Source organism: Coptis chinensis, chromosome 6 (genome assembly GCF_015680905.1).
Source record: "Coptis chinensis isolate HL-2020 chromosome 6, ASM1568090v1, whole genome shotgun sequence".
NCBI classification, from domain to species: domain Eukaryota; kingdom Viridiplantae; phylum Streptophyta; class Magnoliopsida; order Ranunculales; family Ranunculaceae; genus Coptis; species Coptis chinensis.
The window spans coordinates 22700621-22720195 of record NC_141461.1 but is presented as its reverse complement, the minus strand read 5'-3'; the positions used below and the strand labels follow the sequence as shown (position 1 = coordinate 22720195).

The window sequence follows — 19575 nt, the reverse complement described above, 5'->3', positions numbered from 1 at the left end:
GCTACAGTGAAGAGGGCATTTTCTATGAGGAGATCTACATCAGTATCAGAAAGGTATTGTAGAATTCATGATCAAAGTGATCATCCAGCACTGGGTTCTTCTTCACCAACGCATGATGATGATGATGAAGATGATGTAAATCATGAGACTATGGAAATAAAAAAGAAGAAGAATAAAAAAGGAGCAAGATCCTTAAAGTCTGTAGGAGTCTATTCAGAATATAATTAGTCTATTTTTCTTTATATTTTATTATTTTTATGTCACTGTTTGTTGTCTCCTTTTATTTGTCAATTTAGATAATGGTAACGATCCCTTTTTCTAAAGGAATTTTAGTATGTTGCAATAAAATCTTTCTTTTCTTTGTCTTTTCTCTCTTTTTATTTTGTCAATCCAATGTATTGGAAATTTGGAATTACTTATTCAATAAAACTATCATATCACTTTACTTGATGTAAAAAGGCAAAACAAACAAGATTAAAATGTTTCATTTTTGGCAACCGAAACAGAGGAGTTCATATAGCTTTAATGTTTGATCATGATGGCGATAGTAATCAAAACTGAAACTAAATTCCGTGATCATTGCTAGAACCCTACAATGCATTATATTAAAAGTGTTGCATAATTCATACTTTCATGTCATGTAAAGTAATTGTTGTTGGAATCTCTAATGAGTATTTCAAAATACTTGTGTTGATTAGTTCCATTCAAACCACTTGTGTGTTGATATGAGTCCCACATTGGTGAACCACCACTAGCAAGTGAGATATATGAGGTGATCCTCTAGCATAAGGGCGTGTTCTTGGGTAGTGGATTACCCCTTCTATATAGGAAGCGCTTTGAAGGACAGCCTAATCCTTATTCTGTCCTTGTCTTCTATTGTTTTCTTTTATCTGCATACAACAATTGTTAGCTTTTAGTTAAATGAATGCTAACTTTGTAAAGGGCGTGCAGCGCAATGGTAGGTAATGACTTCTAGTTACAATCTATATTAGTTAAGGCAATGCATAATGAAAGTGATATGATATTGTTGGAGTTGGAGAAGCCTGTAGTTATTGATATAGAATTGTAGTAGATCACAGAACTTACATATACATTTTTGTGTAAATTAGTATTTAAGAAAGATAACTTATGAAGGGTTAGGATGGGCGAACTCGCATTTCACTCATGATCATTGCTTTACTTGGAATTATTTTAGGTTCTGACCTTTTTTTTTATATTGATTGTATGGCTCTCTTGCTTTGGTCCGCAGAGGTTTGTCATGTAACCTCTGCACACCTTGGTTGTTTTAGATTGCTTCTTCACACCTTAGTTGTTTTAGATTGCTTCCATGGAACCCGTGTGTTTTTTCTCCCATGGAAAAAATGGTCAACAGATAGTTTTGTCTTCTACTTCCGGAATAGCAATGCTCTTTACGGTTTAGTCTCCACTGATAGTCGATAACTAGAAGTCTCCTCCGTCATCTATGCTCTCTAGCTCGTTAGTGCCTCTTCTTTTTACCCTTGTAAACACTGCTCAGTTGGAGTAACTGAAGGTTATGCATGTTACGCCTGAATACTTTCTTACCCGTTTCTTTTATGAGTTATTGAAGGTTATGCATGTTTTCTTTTTTTGATTGGCAAGTCTGTTTTAAATGAGATCAATAACTCTTTGATGTTGGTGGGGTTCGATCTCGAGATCTCTGGTATCATCACCCAAATATTTTACTGATTTTGCTAGTCGGCACCTGCAATGGTTCGAGCCCCAGACCTCTGGGTATGCATGTTATGCCTGAATATATTGATGAAGGCAATAAACTCAAAGTCTCATGAATTCCCTTGACTTCGCTTGTCAAAAGCATTTAGAATATGCAATTACTGATCGTGTAATTTACAAAGGCAGATACACCGGAGGCCAGACATTCTAAATTGGAAAGGAGGCAAGCAATTGGGATGCGTGGAATGCCGACTACAAGGTCATAACGAAGTTTTTACATTTTGGCAGTGCTGTGTACTGGCAAGTTTTGCCAGCTAGATTTGAGGCTGGACAGAGGGTGTTTGTAACTGAAATATGGATATTTCAACAGTAGTTGTTAGATGTTTGAATGTTTCTACCAATGTTTTGAAAACCGAACCGATAATCAAACCGATTTTTTGTTAAAATGGTTTAACTAGGTTCAACTATGGTTTGACTCGGTCGGACCGATTGATGTTTATTTAACAAATTTTTTAATAATTACAATAATAAAATAAATAAATACATGTTTTAATTCAATATTAATTGGTATTATATATCAAAATAAATTTCTTATACAAGAAATACATAGTAGTATGTTGGTTTGGAGTTTGGATTATCTTGTTTAGGTGTTAAGTTCAACTCCCCACATTATCAATTTTTCAAAAAAACGAAACAAAAAAAATTATATAAGGGTGATCCGGTTTAGAACTGAACCGGTTTGCCGGTTCAACCACGGTTTAAACTTAGACCGAGGATCCAACCATAAACTCAAGTTTTAACTGAAAGCCGGTCTGGTTTTCTAAACACTGGTTTCTACTGTGCCTCCAAAATCCATCCCAAAAGGATACAAATATATAGGGGTGTTCATGGGTCGGTTCTTACCGGTTTTGGTTCTGGGTCTATTTTTAGCGGTTCCTATCGGGTTTGGTTCTTTTGGGTTTTTTCTTATATTTTGAAAACCCAGACCCATACCCATTAATTAAGTCGGTTCCGGTTCTTATCGGGTTATATATTTTTATTGCTAAAATTATTATTTTTAGTTATATAACCGATATAAAAGTTGGTTTATGGCGACTGTAACACTTGTCATTGATATTTTTGTCATCTCATAAGAAGTAATGGTCCTAAATTCAATAATAATATTTGAAAATTATCTTTCTCATACATTATATGTATGCGTATATTTTAAATCGAACATATGTATATTATACTATACGTAATGCGTCATATATATAATAAATATCACATATACCACAATTGTTAGTTAGCATTGCACGTATTCATTATCTAATATATATACATGTAATATATCAAGCACGTACACGTTCATGCATTAGTTAATATAGACAGTGCATAAGTTAATTCATAGTATACGACTATACGTATAGACGTAGACACGTAAACATTATTATTAATATTTATAATACACATATTTAATGTAATATTATAAAAAATACATTTAATAACACACATTTACTATTATGCTAAATGTTATATATATTTAGTATAATTTTACACCTAACAAATATAGACTATATATAATACTATATATAATAATAATGTTTGGGTTTGTTTTTATTTAGTGTAATATAATACTAAATTCTATATATCAAAATCAAACTAATCGGTTCCGGTTTCGGTTCGGGTACCCATCGGTTTTTTACTATTCGGTTCTAATGGTTTCGGTTCTTTATCGGGTCGGTTCTTAAAGACCCATTTTAAATGGGTCTAACATTTTAGGACCCAGACCCGCTATAAATGGTTCCAGTTCCGGTTCGGGTTCGGGTAATTGGGTACCTATGCACACCCCTACAAATATAGGTTAAACTTTGTAATTTTGAATTTCATGGCAGCTCAGCTAAGCTTTCAGTGAAATTGAAGCCCTTCTATTGTACCTTTAATATTTTAATCTACTTGGAAAATTTGCTGCAAGCACAAAAGGATTTCTCAAAACAAAATTACAAGTTAGCTTGTACAATTCCAGATTTAGGTAGATTCTTAGGGCATCTCCAATGGGGGTGTAAACCGTATAGAGTGGAAATTTTACACCCCAAATGTCAAAAAACTCTTTCCAATGAAAGTGTTATACCGTATGTAATAGAGTATTAGTTGATAGAGAGGGTGGAGAATTCCCCTCTCGCTATCAACTAATAAAAAGCCCGGGCGACACTCGAACAAACGTCTGAGTAAAAACAAATTCAGACGTCACTTGGAGTGTCGTCCCTATCTATTTCTAAAGTCAAGTGACGTCCGAATTTAAAATTGAACTTTTTTACACTTTTCTATTGGGAATAATAAAGAATGGATATTTATGGAGTCTACAATAATTTACAATTGGAGTAGTAAAATCCTAATGGCACTTAAATAGCGCCTATGTAGAGGTGTAATTTTACACTCCACATTGGAGATCCCCTTACATGGGATTTCTCAAAATGAATATGTCAGACTTTACTCGTATGGATCGCATATGTTCACTTCCACGGGCACAACCTTCTGAAAATCCAAAACATTTATTGGTCATGGTCGTATGGTTGAGATCATGTTGCAGCTACCAATAGTTTAACCATAGAGTGCAAGAAAATATAGGCATTAATTGTTTTAGTAAGATATTGTGTGCCAGCAAGCAGACCAACCGAATTCAGTCACTGATCAACTATTAGTTCCACTATCTAAGATAAACTAAAGAAGAACCGAGAGAAAAGTAGGTTGTCGGGCTCTTGCTAGGTTATCGTTGTTGAAAGATAGGTACAAGTTTTATTGGAAGTATATGAGAAGCTTCTAAACACCATTAAAACTCCTTGCTTTTGGCACTTCAGTTTTTCTGCTTTGCAGGATATGATGAGCATGCAGATACCGTTTGCTCTACATTTACAGCAGAACAGGCAAGATTGCTACTGCCTTGCAAAGTTGCAAGGTTGAGTAGATTCTGAATCGTATAAATGAAGTCGTAAGTCCTTACAATGACCACAAGAAATAATGATGTGGGTGGCTTAGCTGCCTTCTAAACGATTTAAGTCCCAAATGTGTGAACTTGGAGTGAACCATTTTTTCATTTCTACCTAAAAGTCCAACTAGCCATACATGTTTAAGTGTAACTGAAAAGATATAAGTCATATTACGAAAAACAACCAAAAAAATAGGAAAACTTATTAACCAAGTCAACGTGGTAGCAGAGAACTATGTTCTGCAGTGCAACTATGCTCATTTCATTATATGTATATATATTTCTCATTACGCTCTTCACACTCAATTGAACTATACTTAAACTGGATATAATTTGAGCATATGGTTGATGTGGGACAAAATAAGGCTTATACGACTGTCTATTGTAAACATTACATAAGTTAAAAGTATGGCAGCTAACATGCTTTATATATATCGATGGAAGTGTTTTGCTTGAAACGATGTGGAGGAATTATTTATAGGACAAAGCTAATAATAAGTCAGTTCCTGCTCTTTCTTTCTGGTATAACCGTACAAGTAGACATTCATTCGGTAACAATGCGATGAGCAGTACCACTACGCAATACAACATTGATGTAATGCATTTAGACCGTGAACTTGCCTGATATCTGCTTATGCTGGGAAACAAAGTAATGCTGGGTAACAAAAAAAGGGCAACTCACAAACTCCGTCAGTTGAGCACTTGAGTTAACCATAATTGTCCACCAAATTGTCAAAGCTAGTGATATACTTTGAGTCATTTTTTTGTATTGATGCGTCTCTCCCAAGTCCCAAGTAGTAGTACACACTTAAATCAATTAGTATCATGAATCGTAGCCATCAGATCACATACTTGAAAAGTTACTTAGAGCATTCCCAATGAAGGTGGATATGGTGGGAATGTGATAATATTCACCTCTTTATGGTTCAAAACCTTTGCCCAATGCAAAGGTGAATATCAAGGTGACTATTTTTCTAAGTCAAAACGAGAGTAAAACCTTCAACCGAAATAGTGGCTGAATTGTGAACTTCGGAGGACGGGATGTTGAATTCCGTCTCGCATGTTTTTTCGATTTTTTTTTTAATTTCAGACGGAATCCAACATCCCGTCCGAGATTAATATTCACCTTTGCATTGGGCAGCCTCACATTGTTTTTCACCAAAACGGTGGAAAAAAAGAGAAATTGAACCTACGTAGAGGTGAATAACATTGACATGCATTGGGAATGCTCTTAGAAACTTTACCTAATTATAGATTACATAATGTTATGCCCAACTGCGTTATGCAACCATACCCATGTGCAATAACTACATACCACAATTAGCGAAAACACTATCCCACTAAGACTTTCACAACTAAACCTTTAAGACTTGCTAATGATATATACTCTACTAGCTAAGTAGCTATCTGTGGTGATAAAAAATGATCCACTAAAGAACTAACAAGAATTTATATTGAAACTGGGATTTGAGATGAATGAAAGTAAGTTTTTATCACTCTCTTTTGTTATGGTTTTACAACTTTTTGGTAGGAAGAAGATAATGATATTTTTTTTTTCCAGTTCTGTTATTTAAATAGTCTTCCAAAATAGCTTTCATCCAATCAGGGTTGCTGACACATATCTATTATGTCGATATCTCGATATATAATAAAAAACCAGGCTGAAATATCAGTCACGATATTTGCCCACAACACTATAACTCAACTGATGGCCAAGCACATAAAATGTAGAGCATCATAACGAATATAACATGGTATGCCGGTACGCCCACACTCAGATCTCTGCACTATTTGCTTGCTCGGAGCCACAGTCCAGTGCCGGCCTTGAGGCAAAGCCACACAAGCAAGCGCTTTGGGCCCCCATTATTTTGGCAAAATAAGGGGCCACCAGTCCACCATTAGAGTCCACTGAAACATTTTAACGCACCTTGCAATATACACTTACTAATAAGAACAATATAATTATAGGCTTAATCGAAGCTTATATATAACTAATGAAATTATTAAATCCACTTGCTATTTCACAGATTATGAAGTTAAAAGATGCATAAAATCTTATTTGTTACATAAAATAAAAAGAAATTCGACTAAAAAGAGGAGAAAACAAATGATAACGCGAGGCAAAAAATGCATCGATTTTTGTTTTTAACATGTGAATAGACACATATAGGGCCACATATTAAGAGTTGGTTTCGGGCCACCATAAACTCAGGGCCGGCGCTGAGCCACACTTTCTAACCTAACAGTGTAATTTTGATCTCATTTTTATTGAAAGTTTGAAACTAGCATCATGCCAAGGTGCCATGGACATGGCCCACCACATTTAGAAAAAAAAAAAAAAATTAAAATCGTGCAATTACAGTTGGCCCACAAAAAGCAAATTTGAAAATAGAGAAATTACCATTTTGCGCCCCCAGTCTAAAAAATAATAAAAAATCGTGAAACTACGAAATTGCCACGTGAAAACGAAAAAATTACGATTCTACCACTGTGACAGAAACAGAATCACTATTGCTCAGACCCCAGTTTTTTATACTGTTTAGATTCAGAATAACCCGCTTACTGTATATTTTCAATCCTGACACTTCTCATTTCAATCCAATTTTGTCCTCAATTGGCGTTGTCGAGAATCTATTTTGAATTGAACTTTGGTTTCAAAATCATAGAAAGCAATTCACAGAATGAAAAACTCTTCGATTGTGAAAACGTCAAAGGTGTAAAAATACAAATGGTTACAATACATATCGTACTCTGATACATAGCTCCAAAAGAATGTGGATTACAATGAGAGCTTCTATGGTACTACAACAAATAAACTGTGCAGCTATCATTGTCAGGATCATACTTTTAGGAACACAAGTGGTCTTCATTCTCTAATCTCTATACAGTAGCTAGCTCTCCCTGTGATCACAACCTTATGTACATGATCTTTACATCAACAGTGTTACTGCCGTTGTGCCCCATAAACACCAATTTTATCCACAGGAGCTTCCTTCTTTTCCTCAAATTTTGTGTGGCAGCAGTGTACAACCTTGAAGATCTTGGCGAAGAAGGAATTCCCTTCTTGGTGCAAATCAAAACTATTTTACCATCAAGCGCAGCCATCATGAGTTGGTGAAATCTTCAGCAAGGACTGTTAACAGATTGAACTCACGCTCCAGGCTCCATGAGGATTCATTTAGATGGTCAATACTCAAACTGTAGTCCAGGAAGTATCCGCTGTATGTGATTATAGATATAGAGGCTCTGCCGAAGAGGGCATAAAAGAAGTTAACCAATAAAAAAATAAAAAGCAAAATATAAAAGCTCGGTAACTATTGATAGGATACAATGCAAATAAGAACTTCCACAAATAGAAAATGCTAATTGATTCTAGTCCTATATATAAACACAGATAAACACATATAGGCTGTAGATTTATTTTGCCAAAAAAGGGGAAAAAAACATTTGGTAGCAGAAAAAGGGGAAAAAAACACATTTGGGCAAATATTTCCGTATCTCATGCAAATATTTCTGTATTTGGGCAAAAAAACACCTTGGCATTAGTATATCTCATGCAATTTCACGATTGTCATTGTCCATGAAAGATGACTTTACTGTCTTGAGCATGACATGCACAGGCCAGTCCAAGTAGTACATTTGAAACATCTCAATGAGAAACCTCCTATTCCTCCTGATGTTCAAATAAACCAAGTGACATGATTTTAATGTTTCCAAGGTATGTAGTACAATGTCTATATGCATAAATAAATATTAGGGCTGTCAATGGATCGGTTTGGGTCGGGTTCTGGAAAATCCGAACCCAAACCGATAAGAAAGTTAGGAACCCGAAACCAAACCGAACCGATAAGAAAATTGAGAATCCAAAACCGAACTGAACCGATAAAAAATATTGCAAACCAAACCCGAACCGACCCGAACCGAAAACTATAAAATCACTTAAATCTTAAATTAAATCAATTAATTTCAATCACATAATTGATAAACATATACAAAATTAATCATAAATATTACTAAAATGTCATCTTATCGGTTCGGGTTCATATCGGTTCGGTGGAGAGCAAACCCGAAACCAAACCAATATCTTATCGGTTCGGTTCGGTGGAGGGTTGGTAGAAAATAAATCAAATTATCCCAACCCAAACCATTTTTTATCGGTTTGGTTCGGATCGGTTATTGGGTTATCGAAACCCATTGACAGCCCTATGCATAATAGCCGATAGAATAGTAGTTTATCAATGTCACCCAATCGGGGTCACTAAGAACGTGCCGTACCCATCGAATCCTTTGTACCCATGCAACACCCCATTGTATTTGATGTGGACACCGTTATAAAGCCCAAGGGTGCACACTCTATAGGCGTCGTCCCATCCACATTCTTATTTTTGTTTTATAATATTTATTTAGTTAATTGCAGCCACATGGCATATTGTAATAGGTTTCCTTGGCTAGCAAGGAAAAACCCAGCTGTAAATAACGGTTCTTAGGGTTTCATAAGCATGGAGTTGATGTTATTGAGAAGATAAAGAGATTAAAGGAGAGAATTTTAGGGTTCTTTAATATTTTTATATTTGTGGATTTTCTTTAATTGTTGCTTCCGCCAATTTAGATTTACTATTACTACCTTATAACCCTAGGTTCCCTTTCTCCACATTATTACGGAAAAACTATGCAAAAAAATGTGCATTCGTGTTACTTCTACTGAAGTAATTATGTCCCAGTTAAAAACACAAGGATATGAATTGCATCAAGTGGTAGTAGTATTGGTAAAATTATGCCTAACAAGAGAAACTCACCTGAAAGCAGCAGCGTATGTAGCAGATTCTTCGGAGATCTTTTCTATACTGCGAATCATTGCATAGCTGAACACAAGGCACAAATACCAATTTCTAAGAGACTATTTGTAATGAAGAAAATGTACTTGTAGAGGTTGCTACACATATGAGTATATAACAACAAACCAACAAGCCAGAGTTAGTGTCAAAAATTCAAAATACAGTTCACTTGGCCAGATTGAAATGTTAGCATGAACATGACATCAATGATAACTATTATATAAAGGGGAACTGCCAGGTTTAAGTTACCTGAGATTTGCTTGAGGCTTATGAGTAGTGGTGCAGATTGGGCACAAACTCGGGCTAGATTGTAACATTTTTATTTTTTCCTTTTACATTAATATATTCTTCCTTACTGAGCAAACAATCAAATATACATATATATATATATATATATATATATATTGTAACATTTTTATTTTTTCCTTTTACATTAATATATTCTTCCTTACTGAGCAAACAATCAAATATATATATATATATATCACATCGCTGTAGCCACAAGAGCATCATGTGGAAATTGCTAAGATTGCCAGATGGCATCACTGCACAAGTGTTGTATTTTGAAGTCGAGATCCAAGCTGAACTTGAAATATACCCTCTATGTTATATTATTTGTACCCTAGGGTTTCAATAAATCAGTACCATACTTTCTAATCGCTAAATGTGACAAAGACTCCACCTTTTAACTCCAGCTGGGACCGCGTTGTGGAGGACATGATGATGTGAAGGTTCAAAGACATCATTTACCGTATCAGGAAACATAGATCCAAGAAGACTGCTCGATCTTTTACTTCTGAGAGGTGAGAAATTACAAAAGACATCAGAACGTGATATGCATCAATGAGTAGATATGAAATGAAAAAAAATAATCAATGTTCTAGAGGTACAACATAATGAAGCATGAAGAAATCCATTTAAAAGGACCAAGACCAGGAAGCGACTAGGGGGTGTGTGATAAGCAGAGTTTCTCTCTACGAAGTATGAACTAAGAAGAGAACAGGCGGTAGCAAAATTAAATTGATCACATCTGATATATGATATGAGTTCTGTGGCAAGAAGGCTTACCTCTGATTTATCAAAGACGCAAGAGAAAAAACATGAACAGATCCGGAAGAGCTTGTAGCAACAAGAATATCTGGAAGTTGCAAAGATGGTCCGAAGGAGAGAGAATATATAGTCGATGGGTACGTCCCTCTTCGGAAACTATATGACTGTAGAGAAGAACTAGTTAGGTTTCCATATACTGAACGATGGTTGCCAAAATCTATGAACCTTAAAATATGTACTGCCACTGGAAAACTATTTATCAGAAGATGAGCATGCTGTTAGCAGTAATCTAAATTTTGCAATGGGTTGAACATTGACAACTCAAATATGTTCGCATTCCACATGGAACTTTGGAAACTCTTTTGGGTGACAATGGCTAATAGTTTTCTTCATTCTAAAAGATACTTGTGAGATACGTTTTCCCCTAGGTTACATTGACCGGGCACGCGTGTCGGTGTCCGACACGGATACGGGGTGTCGGATACGGCGAGCAGTTGAAGATCGACACGGGGACACGGATAGGAATAATTAATTAATTTTTTAATAATTATAAATTTATTAAATTAGATGGTAAATCAGAAATTCGAGGTAAATTAAATACAATATGTGTCCGTGTGTGTCCGACACGGATACGGACACGGACACGTGGTTTTTCAAAATATGGCGTGTCCATGTAACCTAGGTTTTCCCATTAATTGTTTAAATATATGATAACAAATTATTTGCTTCAAATTTATAATTAAGTCTGTGTTTCTTCATACTTTCCTACCCCTTTCCCTTTTGTATCCCGTGGCGTCTACGCAGTTAAAAGCGCAGGCGCTCGTTGGAGAAGAGCCTAGGGGCCCTAGGCGCCCCCATGCGCGACGTGGGGTGCTTGGGGTGAGCCTCAAGCCTTTGACTGCATAGCTTGGAGTTTCTCCTTTCTTTCTCATTGCCCACATCTAAAAAATATTTCATAGTCCATTTTAAATATCCATTTCTTCTTCTTGCACCGACTTCACTTTCTGGCAACCAAAACATATGAAAATAAAAACAACAGTAGGTGGGATTGATTAATTACTGAGTTCAATCAGCCTCTTCCGTTTCAGCAAGGCGATTGAGTTTTTGGAATATACATGTACTCTACTTGAAAGTGAATCTTAAATTTTCGGTAGTAAAAAGTTTTCAGAAAAAAGGGCGTTATGCTTACCTTAGTTGCTTCTGATACCACATGCACTCTGATTATGGTTCCCTGCTCAGAGGCTGTTGCTATATACACCCCATTGGATGATAGCACCATTGCAGCCAACGGTGAACGGTGAGCGTCTATCTGTGCAATATTAAGTTTCAAGTTATGAGTTTGTAATCAAGAAAATGACAATGTAAGGATCCATATGAGACAAGAAGATTAACTGGAACATCTGTTCCTACGTAAGAGTAACACATAGTTGCAGTCTTGGAGACAATTATGGTACAGAAGGATGAGTGAATTCCAACTAAAGAAAAAGAGGACAATTAGAAATAATTCATGCAAGAAATGCATTGATGTCTTCATATGCAGAGATCTCTTTCCATCTTCCACGCCAACAGATGAGGGTAAAAAATACTCATCAATGTGTGTGTACTGTGTTTTGCCACACGGCAACATTGCTATTCTATTTCCTTAATCTTTTGACCTTCACATGCTTTCCTTTTAAAAATGTGAAAACCATACTTTATTCAGATCCTACAATCAAAGACATAGATATTTCGACCAATAATAAGTAGCAGAATAAGTCTGCAGTTACATGTTTTGCATGAGGCAACTATTTTATGAAAACAAAATCCAGAACCCCATGGATCCAGTGATTCAACTATCACTTATCTTTCCCTCAAAACCGTTATGTTTATCATATAATAAACTCCACCCAACTCCCAAAGACCAATTTCTTCACCACTAAATCAATCCAACATCTTCAATGGAAAATCCTCATGGAAAACATGAGTATACCACTAAAGCTGTTCTGACCAGTAAAACCCTACGTATCTATTATCTTCACCTTATCCAAGTCCTTCCTCTCAATTGTTGTACAACTCTAAACACTATTTTTATAATCCCTTTGACCAGCCGCTCTCACTCGATTCTACTTCCTCCATAACCTGCTCCCTCCATCCATTTCCTAGCCTATTAAAGAAGTATCTGATATGGACCTTCCCAAAGAAAGTGGTACAAGATTTCTGCCAACCTTAGGCACCTTTATATATGTCTCTCACCAAAGGAATTCTGCCTACACATTGCAAGGTATTTTGGTTGACATAATCCAAATGAGGCATATAGAGAAGAAAATAACTAAAAACTTTCTTAATTATCTTCTATTGCGTATAGTATGCAGTGTATAATTTCTTCTCTTTTCCTCGTGAATAACATTCAACAAAATAAGAATGGATCAATGCAGAAATAGATAAGTTCAAATGACGAAGGATACATTGTGTTTCTTCACAAGAAAATTATACAAAATATACCAACCTCACAATGGGAATGAAGTTCCATCACATTATAAACTAACACAGATCCTTTGGTTGTACTTGCAGGAAGAGCCAAAAAACAACCATCCATATTAGGTGAGAATGCACAAAGACCTGAAAAGAAGACTCCAGAAGGTTTCAGTTTGCATACTTTTCAGTACTATCCAGAGTTGTTAAAAGCCTCATCCACTGATGCTCTTTAGATCGTGCCTTACAATAAATAAAAGAAATCAATCAACCAGGGCAAAGCAAAATACCATATCCTGTCATCTACAATGCAATGTCAAACATGATCTAATAATTGCACATGAAACTAATTTTGGCTAGATACATCTTAACGAGGAGATCATTCCTCACATTGCCCCTTTTAAACTCATAGCCTAATAATCGAAATTTTAATAACAAAGCACATGTAATCTCCAGTATTCTTAATTTTTCATTTTTATTTGATATAATTACTTTACATTAACAAATAGGCTCGGGAGACTCATGCTGTTAGTTTTACCCTATGTTACTTATCGAGCTCACTATAGGCCATGTTGTAAAGAGTTAATGGTATTTTAATTGGGTTTAGGATTGAGATTGGTAGGGCTAGTCATAGGTCGTCCATTTAGATGGGACCCAATTTCTCTCTCTTCTAACTTAATAGATAATCCAATATCTTGCAAGTTTATCAAATATAGAGAGTTGGAATTGCCATTAGGAAAGAGCAACCCATTCTCCATATAACCTTGGAGAGGTTTAGAGAAAGAGAAGCACATCCAATGTGAATTACATATTCTCCTCCTTTCTTATCCTCACATGTCACCACCATTTACAGCTTGCTAGGGTTATAACTTATAAGGTATAAAAATAGTCATATTCTCTAGTAATTGTGGCGATGAGGGACTGTCTTTGATCTCTATCGATTTGTTTGATGATCTTGCTGTGCTATTTCAGAAAAGGTAAGTTTCTTTTATCCTCGAAATAGCACAGCAAGATTAGAAGAGGAATCGATAGAGATTAAAGACACGTTTCTCGTCGCCAGTCGAAGTCACAACTACTAGAGATGATGAATACACTTCTACACCTTAAAACCTTATTGAAAGCTATTGTAGCACTGCTCTGTATGAAGGATTAAGAGCGTTGATTCCGATGTAAATGTCTGAGGCATATACGAGAAGAATGATGCGCTTTTATTAGTTGGATAGCAATTTAATAACTATGCTTCTGTTGCTATTTGTTCTTCTTGAAAGGTCGCATGCCTCATTTCCAGTATGTAAAGATGAATACACAAAACATTAAGAGAGGTTGCATAGTTGATTTGTCAAGTGAGCAAGTGGGAGATGTTAATATGTGTGTCAGGTCACTTTGGACTCGAATAAATTGTCACCCCACATTGTGATTGATTTATCTCTCATGATCTAATTAGAGACTCCCTTGATCATGTGATAACTTCTTTAATAATTACCTAATATGATGAATTTTTATCTAATAGGATCTCTTAGTGCACAAAGAGATCGTATTAGACAACAATCTATCATATTAGATAACTACTAGGTAACCTAGATCATGAGAAATAAATATATCACAATGCGGGCGTACTGTTTGTCAGGGTCCAAAGTGACCCAACCCACATATTAACAACTATCAATTGTGGTGATCTTAGAGAAAATAGAGGGCAGGGAATAAGTGAATCAATACATACAGTTTCTCTGAGCCACTCCAACCTTATATAAAGAATGAGTTGCAGACTCATAATGCATCTATCACTCTATATTTGACAAGTTTCCTTATGTAGTGAGACTTATCACTATACTTTTACTTTACTTTGTATGAATAGTTTCAACTAAACTTGCATCCAGATGATAATAATTCATTTGAAACAAACTATTATAATTTTTTTACTGATTAAAGCCTTGAGTGCATCAAATGGCATAAAACATTCATATGATATTGCTTTAGTTGTGCTTATTGGCTTGCTCGTGCTGGCATTTCCAGTGGACTTATCCTACGACTAAGCCAAACTTATCTGACTTATGTCATATAATGGTGTTAAGGCTTAAATCAGGATAACAAAGGAAATATGATGACTTCACATAAATTTATTAACCCCTGGATGCTAGTATAGTTTGAAACTCTTTGTATATCATGTCTCAGCACTAACTTTAACAACTGTAAGACATGGGACGTCCACATTCAATGGACCCAATTAGTTTCACCTCTAACTAATTAGGTAAGTATAACTAGATAGTAATCATACAAAATATAGAGTTGATAAAGATGTGATGTGCAATTTCAACTCAGCGAAATCGGAAGCGGAACCGAAATTGTTAGATATTAAAGATAGTATTCTTGTTGTCGAAGCCACAACTACCAGAGTAAATGCCTGAATTTCCACTCTTAAAACCCTGGTAAAAGCTACTAATGGTAGAGATCATTAGGGGGTAAATGCTGTTTAAAACCTAGTTATCTACTCCACTATTTATGATTCTTCAGACGATTATCAAATAGCCACAAGAAAAAACTTCATATATTAAGACAAAACCTCATACGATTCTCCAGTTTGACAACCAATATATTTTATTTGGATATTCGAAAAGATTGAGTGAAATTCTCATACATGAAATATATGAAAAGACCGAGTTCTCAAATACATAACTATGATTTGTTAACAATCCAAAATACAACCTAGCAATCCTAGCATTTGGCCAAACTGGAGTTTTGACCATGTAGAGACACTTAAGTACTTGCAGGAAACAATTGCCAGAAACAAGCCAAACAACTAACAAGTTAACAAACAACTAAGGAAACCAACCCTTACCTTTCGTATTTGGAACAGTATCTATTGTATCCAGTATAGCAAGACTGTTATAATCATAGATGTAAATCTTATCTTGCAATAACACAATGAGCCTGCAATGTCATTAGCAAATAGAAATAGACTGTCATATCCTCAATAAAAATATGAAGAAGTGGAGTAATGATGACAGCAAGTGAATGAACCAATATCCCAAGGTATTGTACAACTTTCAATTTAGGGAGCTTAATTTTTGGGTACAAATGACATCACAGCCACCGGAAGAAAGGCGTATAATTAAGTTACAACACCACCAAACACACAACAAATACATGATATTTAATTTAAATGTCACCTATATAGATCAACCGGTCAACAACAGAGGAAAACTAAGACTAAGTTAAATGAAACACCTAGGAGAGCAATGAGAATTTCAGGCTATCAGAAGTTCCTTCAAACAGTTGAAACACCCATCTTTCTAACCATAACACTACCAAACTCATGCATTTATTTTACAGGCCAATACTTTTTACGAATATAAATGGACCCAAGAGCGTTCCTCGTCAACTCTCCTGATCAGTGGCCAACTTTGGGGGAAACATGGTCCAATATTTATATTTTCGTAATGGAAGCAATTAGTTCACAAAGAACATAAAACAAAGATCTTCGTCTTTGATACAAAGGGTGTGATTAATGCAGAGACGCCACATCCAAGAGGTGGCTAGACATATTTGAGTGCATTATAAACCACTTTTATGCCAAACAACAATTAAGCAATAATTTATTAACCACAAATAAGGAACACCTTTATAAGCTAAATATCATACCTTTTTCTATTTACTCGAACAGCAAGGATTGAAGTCAAGAAATTTAATTCTTTCAGTGACTTTCCAGTCTTTGTATTAAAAAGACATAGCCGACGCGGGGATAACGATGGCTGTTCCAATTACATAATCCATAAGTAACAAGAGTGAACTTTGCATATACAACAACATAATAATAATAATAATAAATTACCTGTTCCCCTGCTCCAACTGTGGCAAGAAGGCTTGAGCTAAACAACATCTCTACGATACTAAATGCTCCAACAGCTAGTACCAACAAACAAAAAACATAATAAAATAAAATTTAAAGAAAATAATCATATCAAATATGAGTTTACCTCTTTGATAACAAAGCCTTCCAGTTTCAGAATCAAATATCTTGAATCCATCCTTGGTCCCTACACAAAACCCACTGCCCAATATTTCCCAAAATAAAACAACAATTCAATATTTCACAATACATAAACCTATTCACTCATTCCATATATGTTAATTACCTGTTATCTTGGTTGAAAGACGCGCATAGAATTCGCGTAGAAGACGCAGAAGAAGAGGAAGATTCGTTTGCCATGTTTGTTGTTTGATTTTTTTTTTCTTTCAGCTCGAAATTTAAGTAAAGCCAATGGCACTGGGACCCACTGGCTCTTTTGTCTTTTGCTGTCTGATATTTTGGTTTTTTGTTTGACGAGGATGGTAGTGGGACCCAACTTCTCTTTTTTCAAATATATAGAAGAAAATCTTGAAATTTATGCGTTATATTATGGTGATTTTGGACATACATAAACAATTTTAAAATAAATAAATAAAATTATTTAAGACTTATTTAGGTTTCTAAATTATCATTTTTTTTTATTAGGGGTACCCAAGACAAAACAAGTCATTTACTTATTCTTTTTTCTTTAAAAAAAAAAAAAATTCTTGAATTCTTCTCCAATAATTTACCTCCTCTCTAATAACATTTCTCTTACCAATAAACATGATTACAAATCAATAACTAATTATTTTGAATTCTGAAGTGTAAGATTACACGACCGTTTTTTTTTTTTTTTCTCTGAAATAACCCAAATGAATTTGGGAGATATTATTGGATTGAAACAGTTATTTGGGTATACCAAAAACTTTAGTTAGTTATGGGGTATGGGAGTGGTTTTGTGGGTGTGCCCAACATCACCCTATTTAGGGTGGTGATCGTGGACACACCCATAAAAAAGCACTCCCATATTCTATAACTAACTTAATTAAGTTTTTGTCATACCCAATAACCCGTCTCAATCCAATAATATCTCCCAAATTAATTTGAGATATTTCCAATAGAAACAAAAAATAATCTATATATATATATAAAAGCTCGCGCACATTCTCTCTCCTCACCATATCACTCTATTTTGCACCCCGAGCAATATGATTGGCTGCTACAAAATTGGATAGAATAATAATTAGTGACACCTCCCCAGATTTGTTTAAATCTCCCTAATCTATTCTTATATTATTATGACCTCCCCAAATTCTAATTTTATAAACAAATAATAATGAAAAAAAGCAAAACAAAATAACCAAAAAAAACCTAAACCAACAAATCCAACGCCAAATATAGAAACCTTTGAAAAAAAAACAAAAAAAAAACTCACGAAGCCCTTTCTTTTTACAACGATCACCATTAGACATCGGTCGATTCGGTTTGGATGATAACAAAGTGAGTCATTGGTGGAATCTGAGGAAGACGAGGAAGAGAGAAGTGAAGAAGCGTTCGGAAGAAGAAGAGGGAATGACATGGGATCGATTCTTTGGATAAGGCTAGCGAGAGAAGACAAGGAGAAAGGTGATGAGTCGACGGTGAGAAGGGAGAGACAAATAAGAAAGTTGAAAGCTTATGGAAAGTCACGATCCCCGATAAGAGGGATCCCAAGAGGCCCAGAGGTAAAATGTCATTAGGCTGCTTCATCCTTATATAATCTGTCATATTCTAGGCCGAAATAAAGTGGTAATATATCGGTACATTGTTTTAACCCTACTTGCGGTTGTACCTAATTCTTAAGATAGAAGACAAAGCAATCTTCACTTTTAAACCAAACAAGCGAGATTTGTGGACCAACTATCTCACCATAAAACCTGTTTGAGCAAGCACAACCAAAGCCTTTGGCTTACTTATAGGAAATTAGGAACTACTAGCGAGGGAGAAATAGAAAGGAGCTCCAAATTTGAGTAGTTTAATATACAATAGTTATATCTTTCAAATAACACCTAATCTTTGGTTTGATTTGAGAGAATAAACTTTTGGAGGTCTTTCTATTCATTTTTGGTTTTGAGTTGAGGGAATAACTTTCAAAATCTTTATGGTCGCTGGATGGATGGGCCGAATATTTTGTTGTGGAAGAATTCTTTCTCCTAATCATAAGTTATCTCAATTAATCTAATTCATAGTTTTCTTCAGTTCAAGTATCTAGATATTATTTATCTTTTACCCAAAATGAAACAAGAAGAGATGTCCACCTTTAAGAAGCATATCTAAAGTCTAAACAATTCCATAAAACGAAAAAACTGGACAAAGGCGTTTCAACTTTCACATGAAAAAAATGAATAAAGCAAGGACCGAATAACACAAACAGGGACAATTAGAAAAATAATATTAATATATCCCAAAAAGCGAAACATGAACTATAATGCTATACAAGACATTACATGCTGCAAAATACAATAAGCTTACTTCATTGCCCCAAACACAGGGTGAAGCATATTGCTGGTATTTGTTTGAGTGACAATCAAAGCTCTTCATTTGAGTAAGATTGGGCTCGGTATTGGCAAAACCTGGAAAGCCATATGAACGCTTCATCTTAAGGGTGGATGGGTGATCCCCATGTCAGATCTCAAGTTAAGTGCACCTCCATTTTGATGAGGAACTCGGCTAAACAATACACAAATGGATGTGAGCATTTTTCGGAGCTTGCA

General features: G+C 35.3%; 1 protein-coding gene across 2 annotated transcripts; it reads right to left on the bottom strand.

Moving 5' to 3' along the window:
- Nucleotides 1-7336: 7336 nt before the first annotated feature.
- Nucleotides 7337-17276, bottom strand: ATG18B (autophagy 18 B-like protein). Of its 2 annotated transcripts, XM_086565548.1 has the most exons (12): nt 17127-17276; nt 16968-17041; nt 16823-16896; nt 16633-16742; nt 15830-15921; nt 13028-13140; nt 11732-11851; nt 10561-10706; nt 10175-10288; nt 9454-9519; nt 8193-8330; nt 7665-7903 (listed from the first exon to the last, which is right to left on the bottom strand). In XM_086565548.1, the coding sequence occupies exons 1-11, from the start codon at nt 17198-17200 to the stop codon at nt 8210-8212; spliced, it is 1104 nt and encodes a 367-aa protein (XP_086421674.1). In that variant the 5' UTR covers nt 17201-17276; the 3' UTR covers nt 7665-7903; nt 8193-8209. The 2 variants fall into 2 exon arrangements, with proteins under 2 accessions (XP_086421673.1, XP_086421674.1); XM_086565547.1 differs by lacking the exon at nt 8193-8330 and having other exon boundaries at nt 7337-7903; nt 17127-17275.
- Nucleotides 17277-19575: the final 2299 nt, after the last annotated feature.

Bases quoted from the DNA above. Each gene is read 5' to 3' on its own strand.
- ATG18B (XM_086565547.1), bottom strand. From the start codon at position 17,200: ATGGCAAACGAATCTTCCTCTTCTTCTGCGTCTTCTACGCGAATTCTA. The intron at 16,897-16,967 runs GTAAACTCATAT...TGTTGGTACTAG, and splicing joins AAGGCTTTGTTATCAAAGAG to CTGTTGGAGCATTTAGTATC. The intron at 13,141-15,829 runs GTAAGGGTTGGT...TCTTCTTTTCAG, and splicing joins TACTGTTCCAAATACGAAAG to GTCTTTGTGCATTCTCACCT.